The sequence below is a fragment of the Eptatretus burgeri genome, chromosome 10 (assembly GCF_056783735.1).
Source record: "Eptatretus burgeri isolate ZD-2024b chromosome 10, Ebu_testis_v1, whole genome shotgun sequence".
Lineage (NCBI taxonomy): Eukaryota > Metazoa > Chordata > Myxini > Myxiniformes > Myxinidae > Eptatretus > Eptatretus burgeri.
Window position 1 is genome coordinate 22743137 of NC_140970.1, and position 17171 is coordinate 22760307.

The 17171-nt window shown below is 41.2% G+C and overlaps 1 protein-coding gene across 2 annotated transcripts in view; it reads right to left on the minus strand.

Annotated features, from left to right (window-relative positions):
* Window positions 1-17171, minus strand: part of LOC147018076 (serine/threonine-protein kinase WNK2-like) — a 192253-nt gene that overhangs the window by 17897 nt on the left and 157185 nt on the right. Inside the window, exons 19-23 of one of the 2 annotated variants that reach the window (XM_085897390.1) lie at window positions 14610-14695; window positions 13845-14503; window positions 13343-13536; window positions 8533-8784; window positions 1441-1539 (exon numbers count right to left, since the gene is read on the minus strand). In XM_085897390.1, coding sequence (XP_085753516.1) covers window positions 1441-1539; window positions 8533-8784; window positions 13343-13536; window positions 13845-14503; window positions 14610-14695 — 1290 coding nt within the window. The remainder of the gene's footprint in view (window positions 1-1440; window positions 1540-8532; window positions 8785-13342; window positions 13537-13844; window positions 14504-14609; window positions 14696-17171) is intronic. The other variant, XM_085897389.1, reaches the window with a different exon arrangement.

Genomic DNA, 17171 nt, shown 5'->3' on the forward strand with positions numbered 1-17171 from the left:
TTATAGGCCTCACCATTAACCATAACCTATCCTGGGCTGACCAAATAACAAAACTGGCCACCAAAGCCCACTGCAGATAGGCATCCTCTGTCAATGCAAGGTTTTCTCTGAAAAAATCATTGGTACTTACAGTCTTCAAGGCCTTTGTCCATAGCTCAATTAAGCACTGCCCTCTGCTATGGGCAGGCACCCCCAGAATCACATCGGTCACTGCTGGATTCTGTGGAATCTAAAGCTCTTAAAATTATTGCAATCTCCCAAGATGAGGCTGAAGCTCAAGGTCTGTTGCTTTCATATCACAGGCAGGTCAATGATCTCTGTTTTTCAACCTCCTCTTCTCCAAAATTGCTCCCTCTGCTCTCTGAATCCTCTGACCCTCCCTATCCACTCCAGGATGCACGTGTTCTTCCAGCAACTCCATACTGGTTAAACTTCCAAAATCTAGGTTAAACTTCCAAAAACGTTTATTCTTCACTTCTCCAATCTATGGAACACCTTCCAGCAGCTCTTCTGTCTCACTCTTCCCTCCAGGACTTTAAGCAAGCAGTGCACCACCATTTCATGTCATCCCCATTATATTTATTATCCCCATTAACCTTTGCAAAACAACCATCTTGCTTGCTAGTTTCAGTGTTTTCTCCCCTCCTCCTTTTTCTTTTATCCTGTTCATTCACTCAATTGATGTTTGTCCCACCATCACATCGACCATACTCTTCCATGAGCCCCGTGCTGTAAATAACTAAGATTAAAAATTCAACCTTCATTGAGACAATGCAGATAAACTACATAATCCTCTTTGTTATCAACTGACAATGAGATTAAATATCAAAATTATTTTACTTAAAATGGCTGTGAATGACGCCATGGCTTGAATACCCAAGGGTGTGATTTAAAAATATTTTTGAAAGCCAGAAAAATATTTTCATCCACCTGCCTGTATCTCCTGATAAAAGGAATTTTGATACAACAATCAGTCCACATAACTTATTTGTTTCTCATAACAAGTGTCCAGGAGAGGAATGATTAAAAACAGGTAATTCAAATGAAAGCCATCAAGAAGCCTGGAATAGGAAGGGGTGAGTAGGAAACGGTTCTGGCTGCTTTCAGCATAATGGTCAGCAAAAATTTTTTTTTTTAAAACCTCAACTTTATAATCAACCAATTTTGAGGCATAAAGTAAAAATCTGTTAATTGGAGGTTTTGCACATCTGGTCTTCTATAAACTACTTGCATTCCTTAAACATTGAAGCACAAAAAGTGAGCTGGCTGCACAAAAGCAATGCATGCACAAACCTCATTCCCTGCAATAAAAGGTCTAATTTATCCTTCTACAAAAAAGTGCAAAGCACACTCAAGTCCAAGAGAGCAAGCTTTCATTTGGCTAGTTTAGGCCTTTTAGTGCTGGAACACGAAGTTAAAGATGGAAAGGAAACTACAAACAGATGGCGAGTGACTTGGGACCGCTCAAAAAGCGGGTGCGCCGACGGCTGTTCGTTTTGTAGGTGACACGGTCAGAAGTTTGATGGTAAACTGTCCAACCTCCATTAGTGACAGCACAACAAAGGCAAAAGAAACAGACACAAGGACGCAGACACTGTTAGAATGGCAACCGTCTCAGTGCAATGGTATTGACACACTTAGGTTATCAACTGCCTGTATAAAAACTAGGGGAAAAATAAAAAACAGCTCTACCGAAATTATTCTAACACCCATTTCAGTGAGGAAGTAGTCCACCAAGCATGCCTTTTGTTTAGTAAACAAATCCAAGTCACAAGGTAAGAAAAAGTCTGTGATGGAACGCCAAATTATTTGATCGGTTGGAATTTATCAGAGATGCTATTGGAGGTAAATATGGTCACAGCTTTTAGTTCCCTCCTAGTATTTAATCATCCAGCCCATTCCTTTCCCATTTTGTTTTGTCCATAACATGAGATCCCAAAAGGGCTCTAAATTTTGATTTAATTGATCCCCCCCCCCCACTTCCTCCCTCAGTTTACCTCACTTTCTTTATTGGTATGAAAATGTAGGAAAATATGTATACTTTTCATTTCTGCTCGCTTCCAGGTCTGCAAATGTCCAGAACCATGTTTGACTTCCTCAGTTTTCATCTCCCCCCCCCCCCCAGGCGTTCTGGATATCATATTGAACTTCAGAATCTCATCCTGTGTTCTGTATCCCCTACAATTTTATATATGTCGGCAAAGCAAATGCAAATTTGATACAGAATGAGCTCAGATTAGCATTTAAACAACCCAAAAGAACAAACAGCATGAACATAAGGCTGAAATTTGCTTCAAATGCCTTTAGTTTTAGCATTTCAAGGCCATGAGAAGAAGGTGCTTATCTTATGGAACAGATAACACAATACAGTCATGTATATTTCTTCATTTCATCAATCTTCAGTTGCTCAATCCAGTGAAATTTTGTTATGTCTTCAGCAATTATACGATAAACATTATAACTTGTACCTCACTTAAATCTCCTTGGTGAAATGTCTTCAAGTTTAACATTTCATAAGGCAGATTTTACAGGTTACTTTTTGAATTTAGTTGAAAGGTGATATTTGACTATTTTTTAGTGAGGAGATGCAGTGTCATATTTTTTGTCTGTCTATATGCCATTTTATCCAGGTATCAAAGTATGTTTATATCTGCACAAATTTTTGTTTTCAGTTTATTTATGCATTTGGAAGCTTGCATGTTTGGCCATATGTACATACTTCCTCAGTTTTCATTAAATAATGTTTTCTTAGAATTGTTCAGCAACAATTGGATGCAATTATGCCTCTGTATCTATCTATAATTCCAGCAATGTGTGTGTGTGTGTGTGTGTGTGTCTACGACCGCCGGTCCGATCGGATTGAAACTTGCCAGGAATATTGCCGGGGCCCCGCAGATGTGCCTTTTCGAGGTTTGATATCGATCGGACAAGCAGTTCCCAAGTTACGGCCATTTATCTGTCGGCCAATGACAAGACATGGTGTTATGACGTCACGAATGACGTCACAATTAATATTTATTTATTTATTATTTTTATTTATTTTGCACGATTGACGGTCCGATCTGATTGAAACTTGCCAGGAATATTGCTGGGGACCCGCGGATGTGCCTTTTCAAGGTTTGATATTAATCGGACGAGCGGTTCCCAAGTTACGGCCATTTATCTGTCGACCAATGACAGGACAACACTTCTTCTTCGTTTGATATGATGTCACAATTGATGCTGGGAACCTGAGTATGTTTCCCAAGTTATGGCCATTTATGATACGGTTGGTCCAATCTAATCTATCTATAATTCCAGCATTGTGTGTGTGTGTGTGTGTTTGTGTCTGTCTGTCTGTCTGCGACCGCCGTTTCTCGGCGACCGTCGGTCCGATCTGATTGAAATTTGCCAGGAATATTGCCGGGGCCCCGCAGATGTGCCTTTTCAAGGTTTGATATCAATCGGACAAGCGGTTCCCAAGTTACGGCCATTTTACTGCTTTTTCAGTGTTGAAAAGGTGTATATATGGCAGCTGAAGGTGTCGTTCCACCTTCTCACCTTATCATGCCAATTTTTTTCCCCAAATTATTAATAACCGGACGATCACCGGTCCGATCAGATTGAAACTTGCCAGGAATATTGCCGGGGACCCGCTGATGTGCCTTTTCAAGGTTTGATATTAATCAGACGAGCGGTTCCCAAGTTACGGCCATTTATCTGTCGACCAATGACAGGACAACACTTCTTCTTCGTTTGATATGATGTCACAATTCATGCTGGGGACCTGAGTATTTTTCCCAAGTTATGGCCATTTATGATACGGTTGGTCCAATCTAATATATCTATAATTCCAGCAATGTGTGTGTGTGTGTCTGTCTGTCTGTCTGTCTGTCTGTCTGTCTGTCTGTCTGTCTGTCTGTCTGCGACCGCCGTTTCTCGACGACCGCCGGTCAGATCTGATTGAAACTTGCCAGGAATATTGCCGGGGCCCCGCAGATGTGCCTTTTCGAGGTTTGATATCAATCGGACAAGGGGTTCCCAAGTTACGGCCATTTTACTGCTTTTTCAGTGTTGAAAAGGTGTATATATGGCAGCTGAAGGTGTCGTTCCACCTTCTCACCTTATCATGCCAATTTTTTCCCCAAATTATTAATAACCGGACGATCACCGGTCTGATCGGATTGAAACTTGCCAGGAATATTGCCGGGGACCCGCTGATGTGCCTTTTCAAGGTTTGATATTAATCGGACGAGCGGTTCCCAAGTTACGGCCATTTATCTGTCGACCAGTGACAAGACACGGTGCTATGACGTCACAATTAATGTTTATTTATATATTTATTATTTATTTTTATTTGCACGATTGACGGTACAATCTGATTGAAACTTGCCAGCAATATTGCTGGGGACCTGCTGATGTGCGTTTTCAAGGTTTGATATGAATCGGACAAGCGGTTCCCAAGTTACGGCCATTTATCTGTCGACCAATGACAAGACACGGTGCTATAACGTCACAATTAATGTTTATTTATTTATTATTTTTATTTATTTTGCACGATTGACAGTCCGATCTGATTGAAACTTGCCAGGAATATTGCTGGGGACCCGCGGATGTGCCTTTTCAAGGTTTGATATTAATCGGATGAGCAGTTCCCAAGTTACGGCCATTTATCTGTTGACCAATATCTGCGAGAGAGGGGGACGGTAGAGGGGGGATGAAAGTGGGGGCAAGAGAGGAGGGGGAGAGAGGGGGTGAGAGAGAGGGGGTGAGAGAGGGGGACGGGAGAGGGGGGATGAGGAGGGGGGAGAGAGGAGGGGCGAGACTAGGGGTGAGAGAGGAGGGGGAGAGAGAGGGGGGCAAGAGAGGGGGCAAGAGAGGGGAGGGAGAGAGGGGGGAAAGGGGTGAGAGAGATGGGGCGTCACAATTCAAGAGAGGGGGGAGAGGGGGGTGAGAGTGGGGGCGAGAGAGAGGGGCGTCACAATTCTTCTTCATTTGATATGATGTCACAATTTACGCTGGGGACCTGAATATGTTTCCCAGGTGTTTCCCAAGTTATGGCCATTTATGATACGGTTGGTCCGATCTAATTGAAATAATGCCCCAATCCAGTCATCGTTTACGCACCTACGGGTCCGCCCCTACGGGCCCGTACTAGTACAAGTAAAATAGACATAAAATATCAAAGCCCCCATTGTTTTAGTAATTTTGCTGCACGGAGTTAAAGGGCTAGCCCATACTTATGCACAATTAAAATGGCCGCCAGTCCACCAGTTGGCCATCTTTAACCAGATCGCAAAATAAAGTGAGGTGCTTGTGTATGTCGTCATGTACTGTGATTGTGCCATGTTTGAATAAAATTGGACCATGAATGTCTGAGAAATGGTTGGGGACACATTGAAGTAACAAAATGGCCCCGAATCAGCCATCTTGGATCTGATCTCAAAAATAAATGACGTGCATATGTAAGACATCATTCTTTATATGTGTGCCAAGTTTGAATAACATCGGTATATGCATATCCGAGAAATGGTTGAGGACGTTTTTGACACCGGGTTTTTTTTACAACTAAAATGACCGCCAGTCGGCCATCTTTATTCGCATCATGAAACAAAATGATGTGTTTATGTATACCATCATGTGTTGTCTTTCTACCAAGTATGAATAAAATAGATCCATACATTTCTAAAATATGGTGGCAGATGCACGCACGCACGCACACACACACACACACACACACACACACACACACACACACACACACACACACACACACACACACACACACACACACACACACACACACACACACGAAAATCAAGACCAAATCCGTAAGCCTCCATTTCGAACTAAGTCCAACAGCAGCTAATAACTGGCTGTTTGGATGTTGAATTGTACAGCTTTTATTTTTATTTCCCAGTTCACATTTGTTTATTTTGTTACATGGACATGGGAATGCTGCTGGTGATGCTTACAGAGTGTAGAAGCTTGTAGAAAAGTAATTCTAATCAAGAAAATGGCCAAAGATAGCCTTGATCCCCATCCAAGTCCACCAGCTAATGCCAATGTGAACTTTTCCAAGTGTTTTTACCATAAAGAGGAGACTACTGGTAAACTTACTCAGTTCACAGCTATTAGCTGGCAAACTTCCCATAAAACAGCAAAGGAAAGAGGGTACAAAACGTATAAACAGTGCAAGAATATATTTGAAAAAGGCGCATTAGGGGTTTACCATAGAAGCTACTATCAGGCATACAGAAATCAAGATCATATTGCAAGGTTTAAGAGAAAAAGAAAGGAGATAGCCATTGAATCTGTTGCAGATTAAGCTCTTCGTACACTTAAACAAACTCGTTTTAGACTAAACCCTGAAACAAAGATTTGTGTGATATGCCAGACCAAAAGGTATGATGGATCTAAAAACCGAATTCCACCGATGGCTTAATGTATGACCTTTGAAGCTGGTGAGTAGCCGCTTCAAGCTGCAGAGATACGGTAGGATGATCGCATAGTGTGAATTTTCCAAAAGATATCCTATTGCAATGGAAGTGTGTTACCACCATAGCAGCTATGAGAGATAGAATTGGAATCGATCTTTAGACAACCTTCAAAAGACAAAATTAACTGACTGAAGATCCATATGATGAAGCATATGGATCCATTGTAGAAGAAGGAAGATTAAAAGTAATCACCTGGCACAAAAGCTGTTGTTCTCTCTGTTGGAACAAAAAGTTCTGTTCTCAAAAAAACAATTCTCTGTTGGAATGTTTCAATACCCTTCTTTCAGCACAAGGGAAAGAAGCACCAAACTACAAATCTCAGAAGTTGAAGACGCACCTTCTTAATACATTTGGAGAAAGGCTTTACTTCTGGCAACCAAAGTGGAAAAATGATGCAAAGATGTTGTTCCAGTCAGATATTCCCAAAGGACAAATTGTTGAAGCAGGGTGTTGCATTGCAGACTACAATGGCACTGGTAGAGCGCATAGTCTCGACTTGTGCATTCATTCTGAACAAAAATACCGTCATTAACATGCTACTATTATGGCCCATATACCTGTATCATTCATGCACCCTGTTATGTCACGCAGATTATTGTCATGGCCAGGCCATAAAAATAATTATGATTATAAAATGCTGTTTGTTCTATGGGCTGCGTAAATGCTAATCTGAGGTAATTCAGTCTCAAATTTGTCTTTGTTTTCCTTACATCTACTCCAATAAATATTGTGTGGCTGTTGCTACGTCGCCAATTTTCACTCGTCGATTGGTTGTGGCACAGGGTGTGCCCGTTTTTCCCAGCATCGTTCTTTGTGTCTTCAAAGGTGGGCTCGGCACTCCGGCCCAGAGACAATCAGTAAGAATGAAAATAATTAAATATGATATATAATGAAATGTTTCCATTGGTGCCATTTGTGTTGGCAGAAAACATCACAATGGACGTGACAAGAGTGTGTTGCAAGCTTCGAGCTTCGAGTGATTGTGTTGCAAGTGATCGCATGAATTAAGATATGCTGTGATCAACAAAACATTTCAAAAATGACAAAAATTACAAAGTGCATTTCCATGAATGTGCCGCAGCACATTGCCCACCGTGGGTGGGTCGAGAAGGGTACTCCCACTGGTATACAAAATTGTAGGGGATACAGAACACAGGATGAGATCGTGAAGTCCAATATGATATCCAATATGAATTGCTTTGGGGGAGGTGCAAAACTGATGAAATTGAGCATGGTTCTGGGCAATTTTTAATCTGGAAACAAGCAGAAATGAAGTTCGACATATTTTCGTACATCGATTTTGATCCCAAGGATGTGAGCTAAAACGGTGGAGGAGAGGGGGTGGGTGGGGTGAGGGTAGCTAATGTCAGAATTTTGTGGTCTCATGTGATGGACTATTAGCCCCAAGTGTTTTTGCTAACCCGCATCCACCTCCATTCTTCTCTTCTCTTTTTCATGTCCAAGGAATTACCCTCCTGTGCTTATAAAATCTCATTCTTCCCTCCGATCTTCAAGATGGCTCAATGCAATCTCATGCTAATACTGTATTGAATAACAAACAACAGCTTTTAAACCTTTGCTAATCAAGCCCAACTTCTCAGTATGCAACATGTCATCTGGCTCATTTGTAAGCCACATATCTGTGCAGAAAAAGTCAGTCCGTAAAACAGGTATAATGACAAGCAACTTTAAATAAACCCTACATCCAACTGTTACAAGCATGTGAAAGAGAAAGCACTCTAAAACAAATGTGCATATTCGGCAGTGTGAGTCCAATTGTGCTCTCAGTTGGATTTTAAAGAAGCAGCGGAATAGCAGTTGGAAAACTAGCAGATTCCTCGTAGATTAATACTACACCCAGGTATGATGTAGTCACATTATTATTATTATTATTATTATTATTATTATGGCAAGGCAAAGTCACACACCCAAATGGGAAATCTTCACAATGACCTCTCAGTGTACCTGTGCAAAAGTGTTGGAATAATCTGCCAGGTCAATGGACTTCAAAGAGGTACATAACAGGATATAATTATGTATGAATAACACTTACCTGGTCGAGGAGCATTTTCAACAAAAACAGGCCCGTCACTGAAGGAGCCAGAATGCAGAGAACTGAATGAGAGCGAGGAACGAAGGCCATGCGATGGAGCTGATGTTAGAGGTGGGACCACGACTGCTTGATGACCAAGAAGAATAGAGGCACTGCCATAGTTGTCACTTGTGTTGCTGACATTGCAAGAAAGTGGTGAAGGTCTGAGTGGAAAATTTACAGGTGCATTTTCAGGCGATGCTGCAGGAAGTGCTGGAGAGTAGCAGGAAGAGAGACAGGTATAAAGAGAAGCAAGAATATAAAAACATTTTTAGACATAAAAACTGATTTCTCCTAATAGACTGTGGGCCGAGCTCCCGTTTTGTTTAGTTTTGTGACCCACCTCGTGTATCTACCTGTATTTATAATATTTTGTGTGAAAATATTATAGAAATCATATCTGAAACTCATCAAACACAAAACTTGCACATTTTTTCAAAATATGGAAAAAACACCCGAAATTGTGACAATTTTCTTATAAACATCGTCCAATCACAGCGCTTTTGACATACAGCACCACCCTCATCAACCAATCACGCCTTCGTTTCAAGCAAGCTTTAAACTCACTCGCTGTCATGGCGGCATACATGTCGTCTCATACTAGTGCTGCCAAAGATTCTGAAGGCAGTTTTTCGGGGTTCTGTTTTATGCATGCCATCAACACCCACAGCAAAGTAATTCCATTTCGTGAGAAAAGCATTAAGGAATTTCAGGAATGTGCTGCTAAGTAGATTGATGTGGAAAGAAGCCCCAAAAGTAAGGTCGCTGCCAAGGCGCTCCAAGTACACCACAGCCAGCACAGGTTCGGTGTGGGGATTGCAGCTGCTGTAGCTGCCGATGCCGCGCCCGGTGATGATCGTGATGAATGTGATGGATCTGGAAGGTAGGATCTCCTTTCTACCGTTAACTAATTTTTGACAGATGGTCAAAATCAATACCCAGTGATTACTATACTCTATAATCTAACTGTCATGAATCCGACTAGATGTTCTGCTCTAAATTCTGCTCTCACTTAGTATCAGTATCATCCTTCGAAGTTCAATCATAAACTGACTGTGATATGTGTCAATAATCCAAACTGAAATCTAGACCAGTATGGAGTATGGACTAACTTAAAATCCTAAACATGAATCACAACACTACCATTGTTTCCATCTGCAGTTGCTATGTATTCTATTAAATCAATGATGTGGTGGCAAACCTGCTATAGCAGTGCAGCTACACTGGGTTTGTTTGCGGTCGCAGTGGAATGCCCACCTAAAAATGTCAATGCACAGTGGCTATATACTGATAATTATTATTGAACTTCAATGTAAAGTATACTGGGCTGCTGGCATAATTTTGTGGTGAACTTCTGCTGCCCAGAACAAGCACGAGCAAAGTTACGACTTGTACGCCAGCGGCATGGTAGTCCATGGCTCCACCAACATTGTGTCTACAGTTTTTTAATGACATTTTTAGTAGTCCTTTGGAATATTTTTCTATTGGTGTACATTTAAGGGAAAAACTAATCAGTATTAATCACCTAGCCACTGTAGTCTGTATGCAATGAATAATTTGATATGATTCATGCTATCATTGTGTCATTAATTTATGTGAAGATTCATGCATGTCTCCTCTAGATTTTCAATTCACAAACAAACATAGATGAGCATGGCATATGCAAATTACATACACATTGCAAAGAAATATGTTTACTAAATTGGACTTTCCAGAAATGTTTGTGACCTGTTCTGCTTTCGTGAACCAAGAATAGTGGCTCCCTTAATATATTGACCTGGGGTTTAAAAAAAAAAAATTCTGTCTGTCTCTGTCTCTGTATGACCCCTCTACGTGAAATTCTTAGAGTCTTAGAAAAACAGTCGCTCTTGCTGAGGATCATGAATGAACATATGCATACCTGGATTGGATTATTTTAAAATGGGTGTTCCATGATTTTTTTTTCCTTTCATGTATACATCTGGTGTGTGATAGATTTATGCATCAATGATTGAACGAAGAATGACTGATGATTAGTTTGCTGATGGATGATGATATGATACACTGTTTGATTTCGGTATGCCAGTCCAGTGCATGTCTTCCTGACTCGTATATTCAGCTTTTGTGTTGATGAATGAGGTCTGTAGATCAACAATTAGTGGCATTACTATTTACAATTAGTGTGTGCGTGCGTGCGTGCGTGCGTGCGTGCGTGCGTGCGAGAGGAAGGGACCCAAATCGCCCACATTCATGTAGTCTCCCTATGAATACATAGACATCAGAATTCCCATCGAGTAATACACAGCTATCTCAGAATGGACACAAGATGGTGCTCTATGTTTTGCTAATTAGCATAACTAATTAATGTGCAACTTTTTGCACTGACGAGTTATGAATTCTTTCTAAGTGATTTTTTTAAATCTAAATCTATGCAAAATTTCCAGTCGATACCAGAGGTGGGTCATGAAAGTCAAAAACTAGACACATTTTGGATGCTTGGCCCACTGTCTATTAATTGCCCTGCTGACTGCGGAGAGAACGTTGTCACAAGATGACGTCGCCAGAACCCAAAGTACCCCAGCAAGATGCATCACGTCCCCCAAGGTCACTGGCTGTGCTTGTCTGAAGTCAGGTATTGCTTCTCTGTCTGCATATTTGTGTATGATGTGTGTGACAGCTATTCCATGAGCCTTAGACCTTGTAAAAAACAAAACAAATAAACAAACATTAAATGTGCAATAGGTCCTTTTGAAAGAAATGTTTTTTAAATCAGTTATACGTCATTGATGAATGAAACTCTGTAGCAGTAGTAACATTTTAATTTGATGTACCATACTCTTGACAGAGCGTTGGTGTTGCTGAAGGAGTTTATTGGCAAGGGTTATTTATACTGGGTGGTTTGCCATCACCTCCCAGAGATGTTTATCTGTGCTCTATCCTTTTAAATGCTGAATGTCAAGCAGGGAAGCAGCATATACCATTTTCTAAAGTCTTTGGCAAGACTCAGTCAGGGTTTGAACCTGTCAGGTTAGTGCACCTTCCAGACTCAGAGTGAACGCTTTAATCATTATGTCACCGAGTCTGGTTGGTAGGGACATCGGCAGGGTTAATAGGCAAATCAATGTAAATTACCAGTTAAAATAATGACAATAAAATGTGGAATTTTTTTAAATGATACAATGAAAAGGAGACACAATAAAGGAAACGTCTTCACTCTAAAATGAAAACATTAATTTATACCCCAACGCTGACATTAACTACCCAGGGACCTGGAGCTAATTGGTGCACAAAATTATTCCTTCAATTTTTTTGCTTCAAATAAAACGCCGGGGGCAGCTTTAATTTGTGTCTCCCTCAAAGCCACTCAGGGTGATTCCCTGGCATGCCATTGCCGTGGAAAGTGACGTCCTCCCTCGGAAAATAAGCTACTATGCGAACAATTTACATTATTACAATCACCGTAATGACATAATTACGTAAATTAACACAGGAGTGTTGGCCAGACCCCATCCGGATGAAGTGTGTTAAACGAATCCACATATTCTGAGGTAAATATGTATAACTTATACTATGAAAAGTTTTCGATGTACGCTCAATGTGCACTTTATCAAATTGTCATGCAACATGTGGTAAAGTTTCAATTTCCTCCGGTGAATGGTTTTCGATGTACACTCTTAACAAAATGCAGACACGTACGTGACCGATTGCTCAACACCGCTCTTCGCTTCATGAGCATGGGCGAATAATTCAACACACAAACAGTTCAGCCTATCTTCCTACCTTTAGCTGCTTTAGGACTGCAATGGATGAGGACAAAAGCCATTTGGGAGCTACCTTGTGTGTACAATAAGTGGAGAGATAGGCTGTGTTTAGTATATTTAGTACAGTAATGGTGTAATTGTTAGTGCACTAATGGTTTATTGAGTCCCCTGGACTCTGTATAGAATTGATTGATGAATTTTGTGTGGACAGTGGCGTGAAAACGGGAAAGCATGGGGGGGCCGAAAAACACCTCAATGGATAGGTTATGAGCTGTAGTTGTGCACCTTGACACTGGTTTTTTGACAGACATGAAGATGCGAGGAAAAAAACGGTATTTTTAATCGCGCTTATATATTATATTGCGAGACGCCAACCATGATGACGCTGCTAAACATACCCTTATTTCTGTGTTCCCATAATGGCCTTTAACAACAAGAACGATAGCTTCATGGTCCGAGGGGACTCGTATGTTCAAAAGAACATACCCTTATATGTTATTATTACATTACGCCTTGCCATGCAGCAGTGATACTGGAATATCCCAGAGGACGTGGGCTCAAAATCCTTGATTTGACTTGGCTAGAGTGTTGGTTGAGGCTAAGAATCATTGGGAAGAAATCAATTTGAAGATTAATAAAAACAATGACAATATATTTTTCCACGTTGGGCACCTGTATTTTTGAATTACCTAATTTTATTTTATTTTTACGTGTCTTTCTAGTTTTCTTCAGAGAAGGTCTTTACTAGATGTAGGGAAAACTGGAGTGCATCAAGACATCCCCTTTAGCAGCTAGCTATTCTTGGTCAATGATATTAAATGGCAATGTGTTGGCACTTTATATAATTGGCCAACAATCGGTGTGAGAGGGGATATCCCAATGCACTTCAGTTTCCCCTATTCATAGTACAAGGCGAGCTTTGACGTCCTGGATGAATAAATCTATCAGCATCAAAAATCTGTGTGTTAAAAAACCCATGAGTTGTAAAGTCTTGTTCTCAAAGTCAAATTGGCAAATGGACTGAGAATCACCATTTAGAGGTTGTGGGGATGTCGGCGTTAATCGAGAAATGCGTGCACTCCTGCCCTTGCTCGGACGTCGACGCCGATGTCCAGATGGTAGTGGATGCAGGAGAAGGGCAGAGGGCACGTGGCCAAGATGACGGTATACATCTTCCATCTCTCGTCGTTGTTGGGCCTGCAACTCTGCAAGTTCTTTCAAATGCCTAAGAAGCAGAAGTGATAACAATTGAAGTGTTGCAACACCGAACAAGTGGAATAGATAAAGACTTGGTGCAATGAGAATCCCAAATTATAGACTTCATGAAAAAAACAAAAAAACAATGAAAGATTATGTCATTAACTAAAACATAATAATACTCTGGCAAAAACGTTCAGGCCAGAATAGTTGGCAAAAATGCAAAAAGGGTAAAATAAACCATGGAGGGAATAAAAAGAAAAAAGGAAGACAAATGAGTAATTGAAGGTAAGAAGAGAAAACTTCAGGGTATTCCAAAGTTTAATGTTGGTTTACTTTTCACGCAGCTTGCTCAGGGCTTGCTTCAGGTCATCATCCTCAATCTCCTCTGAGTCATTGTCACTGCTTATGTATGACGAATGTGATGACATTGGTGGAAATGTCCCTGACAGCTTCCTAAGCAGCTCCTCTGGACTTTTCCTCCCCTTATCCCCATCACAGACCTTTGTGTCCATCAGGCCTGTGCCTCCAACTGCACCAGCCTCTTCGCTCAAGACTTCATCATCTTGCGGAACCTCAATTGTTTCTAACGGCTTTACTTTAGGATTTTCCGGGATTATCTTTGCCCTACCAATGACTCCGTGGTTTTTGTCTAATGTTTCCGACAGTTCTTTGGTGTCTAAAACAGGCAACGGAGCCGTTAAAGACCAGCTCTCAATCCCAGAGTCTGCAGGGTCTCCAGACTGGCCAGGAGACCTGAGTGGCTTTACCAAATTAGGGTCCTGACATGACGAACTTTGGCCTTCAGCTGTAGGCGTCACTTTAAAGCGACCGATAAGTGCTGGCTGAGCAGTAAGACCCGGGGAATTTCTTGGGGGAGAAGAGATGGTGCGACAGGAATTGGTCAAGATGCCGTCATGCGATAATGATGGAGTGACATTTGGTGAGCCTGATGTTTCTGCTTTTGTCAAGATGGTGGTGGGGGCAGTAGAGACCTGCAAAATGAAAAATCAAGTTTAAGTTGACATTACCAAGAAGAGATAGTTTAGTTGCTAAATTTGCAATCATGTAATCCCCAAAAGCCCATTCCACTGGTCTTACCTGAAATCTACCTGAACGATAAGAGCCTGATGTTTGAGATGACGTTTCCTCAGTGGATGTAAATTGGCTGCTCTGAATGGCTTGGACTGTGTGAAATGAACCAGAAAGAAGGAAAGAGGGAGAAAAATCAACGCGTGTTAATTATCCTACTTCAGGAACTGTTCATTTGGAAAACTTTTGCTCCACTGCTGGATATCTTACAGTTTTATTTTCCTTCTTAATTGCTGTCTTATGGTTTTCGGCCTTTATTTCAGTGCCTCAAACTCAGTTTGACTGGATTTGCATCTATTGTGACAAGCCTGGTGTTGGCTTAGTGGTTAGGGTGGCAGCTTGGGATCCTAGGGTCCTGAGTTCAAGCCCCGTTGACTGCTGAATTAAAATACACTCGGAGGTTGACTCAGCCTGTCCTCCTTCCGAGGTCGGCAAAATGAGCACCAGTGTACTGGTAAGGGGGACACTGCATCATCGGTATAGCCGCATCCCAACTAATGATGCAACCAGCAGCCACAGGCTGCACTCGATAGAGAGAGAGATCTATTGTGACTGGAGACTTGGCTTAGGTGAGATGAAAAAAAAACTCGAAAGTATTGAGTTGAGTGAATTGTTTCAAATTACTGACATTATCTTTGAACCTTTCTTCTTCTTGTTGCTGTTGTAAATAAGGTTTTCCCTGTAAAATGATGGAATTTTTTTTAAAAAAAAAGACATTAAATCTCAAACTTGTTTATGTAACTATTTCATCAGTCCTTAGCTTTTTGTAACCAGTGGAGTTTTTCCAGGTAGTGTGCACATTAACCTGCATGAACGGTGATGGAATTAAGTTTTTATTTTGGGCGTGCTGTAGGAAATAGACCATGAAAATGTAATGGATTTTTATGGTGCTCAAAACAAATCTTGAGACCAGAAACTTGACAACTACAATGACTCAGGAATGCAACCAATCTCGGGACTGAGTGCAAAAGTATTCCATTCAGTGGACCAGGCCTTATTCCCACTTAAAATGTTCTGTTTTGGCTCGCATTTCTGTTTTGATTCCTTAATCACTCAGTATTTGATAGAATCCATACCTGGTGAGGTTGGAACCATCTAAAAAAAACACATGTCTGATATTTGTCATAGAACACACATTAGGCACGTGTTGCCATTTAAAAAAAATGAGTTCGGTTGGTTTATTGCTTTGTTAAAAGTTATTATTGGAATTAGTTTTTGTTTTTATTTAATTTTCTTACGATATTGTAATTAAATTATATTATTAATAAAATCATAATGTCACGAGAATACAAGTTGTTCGATAAAGTTATATTAATACACCATGCAAATCAGTTACCACAATATCGACTAATTACTTTATCACCTTTGAGAATAATACCTATTTGGATTTTTATTGATACTGAATATTATTTTTATTTATATTTATTATATACAATGTCAATGCTCGTATAAGAGCTAACACACAGAAATTATCACAAGGGAAGCAGGAGACAAGAGGGACGGGAGAGGGAAGCACAAAACAGTGGGGAATAGACACATGAGATCTGTGGAAGGGAGTGGGATGGGTGGGGTACATGAGGTAAACAAGATGGACATTAAAGGGACTTTCAAGAAGGAAAGCAGGGAATATAAAGGAGGTGGGTTTGGTGTGGATTAATGGGGGTGGAAAAGATCATGGTTTTGGATGGGGAGGATAAAAGATGGTGGTGAACAGCTGTTTTGAAGGCCTGGAGGAAAGAATGGGATTGAACAGAGTGAGGGAGTTTATTCCAAAGGCAGGAAAAAAGAGGAATAAAAGAGAGAAGGTGAGCAGTGATTCGTGATTTTGGTAGTTTTACCAGAAGGGGGTTGTTGGCGAACCTTGAGCACCCTGCGGAAATATGGTGGGGACAGATAGCAGACAGAGCAGAGGGGGAAATGCTGGAGAGGAGATGGTAGAAGACAGAAAGACCACCGATCTGCCTGCAGTGAGAGAGTGAGAGATCCAAAGACTCAGTCTCATCACGGGAGATACCAATGATCCTAAATACCATGGTTTCCACAGCGTGAAGCTGAGAAAAGTGAGAGGCGGGAGTACCAGCCCAGAGGGAGAGCAGTACTCCATCAGGCTGTGGATGAAAGCTTTGAACATGGTCAGGAGGTCAGGTGGGCCGAGGAAGGACTTTGCACGATGGAGGATGCCCGATCGGTGTCTGGCTTTAGAGGCCAGCTTGGACATGTGGCTTTCCCAGGAAAGAACATGGCAGATAGTGAGACCCAAAAGTTTGAATGAAAGGACTTCTTCAAGAGGATTGTTGAGAAAGTAGATGGGGGAGGGGGTTCCACACAGTCCTTTGGGAAAGACATAGTGAGAGTGTGAGATTTGTCAGGATTGAAAGACATGTTCCATGTGTTGGGCCAGCATGTGATTTTATCCAGATCTGCAAAGAGTGAAGAGGCTGCTGCTTTCCGATCTGAGGGATGACAGATGGTACGGCAGAGGGTGGAGTCATCAACAAAGAGATAAAGAGGATTTTCCAGAGAGTCGGAGAGATCTTTGATGAAAACAAGAAAAAGCACAGGGCTCAGAAC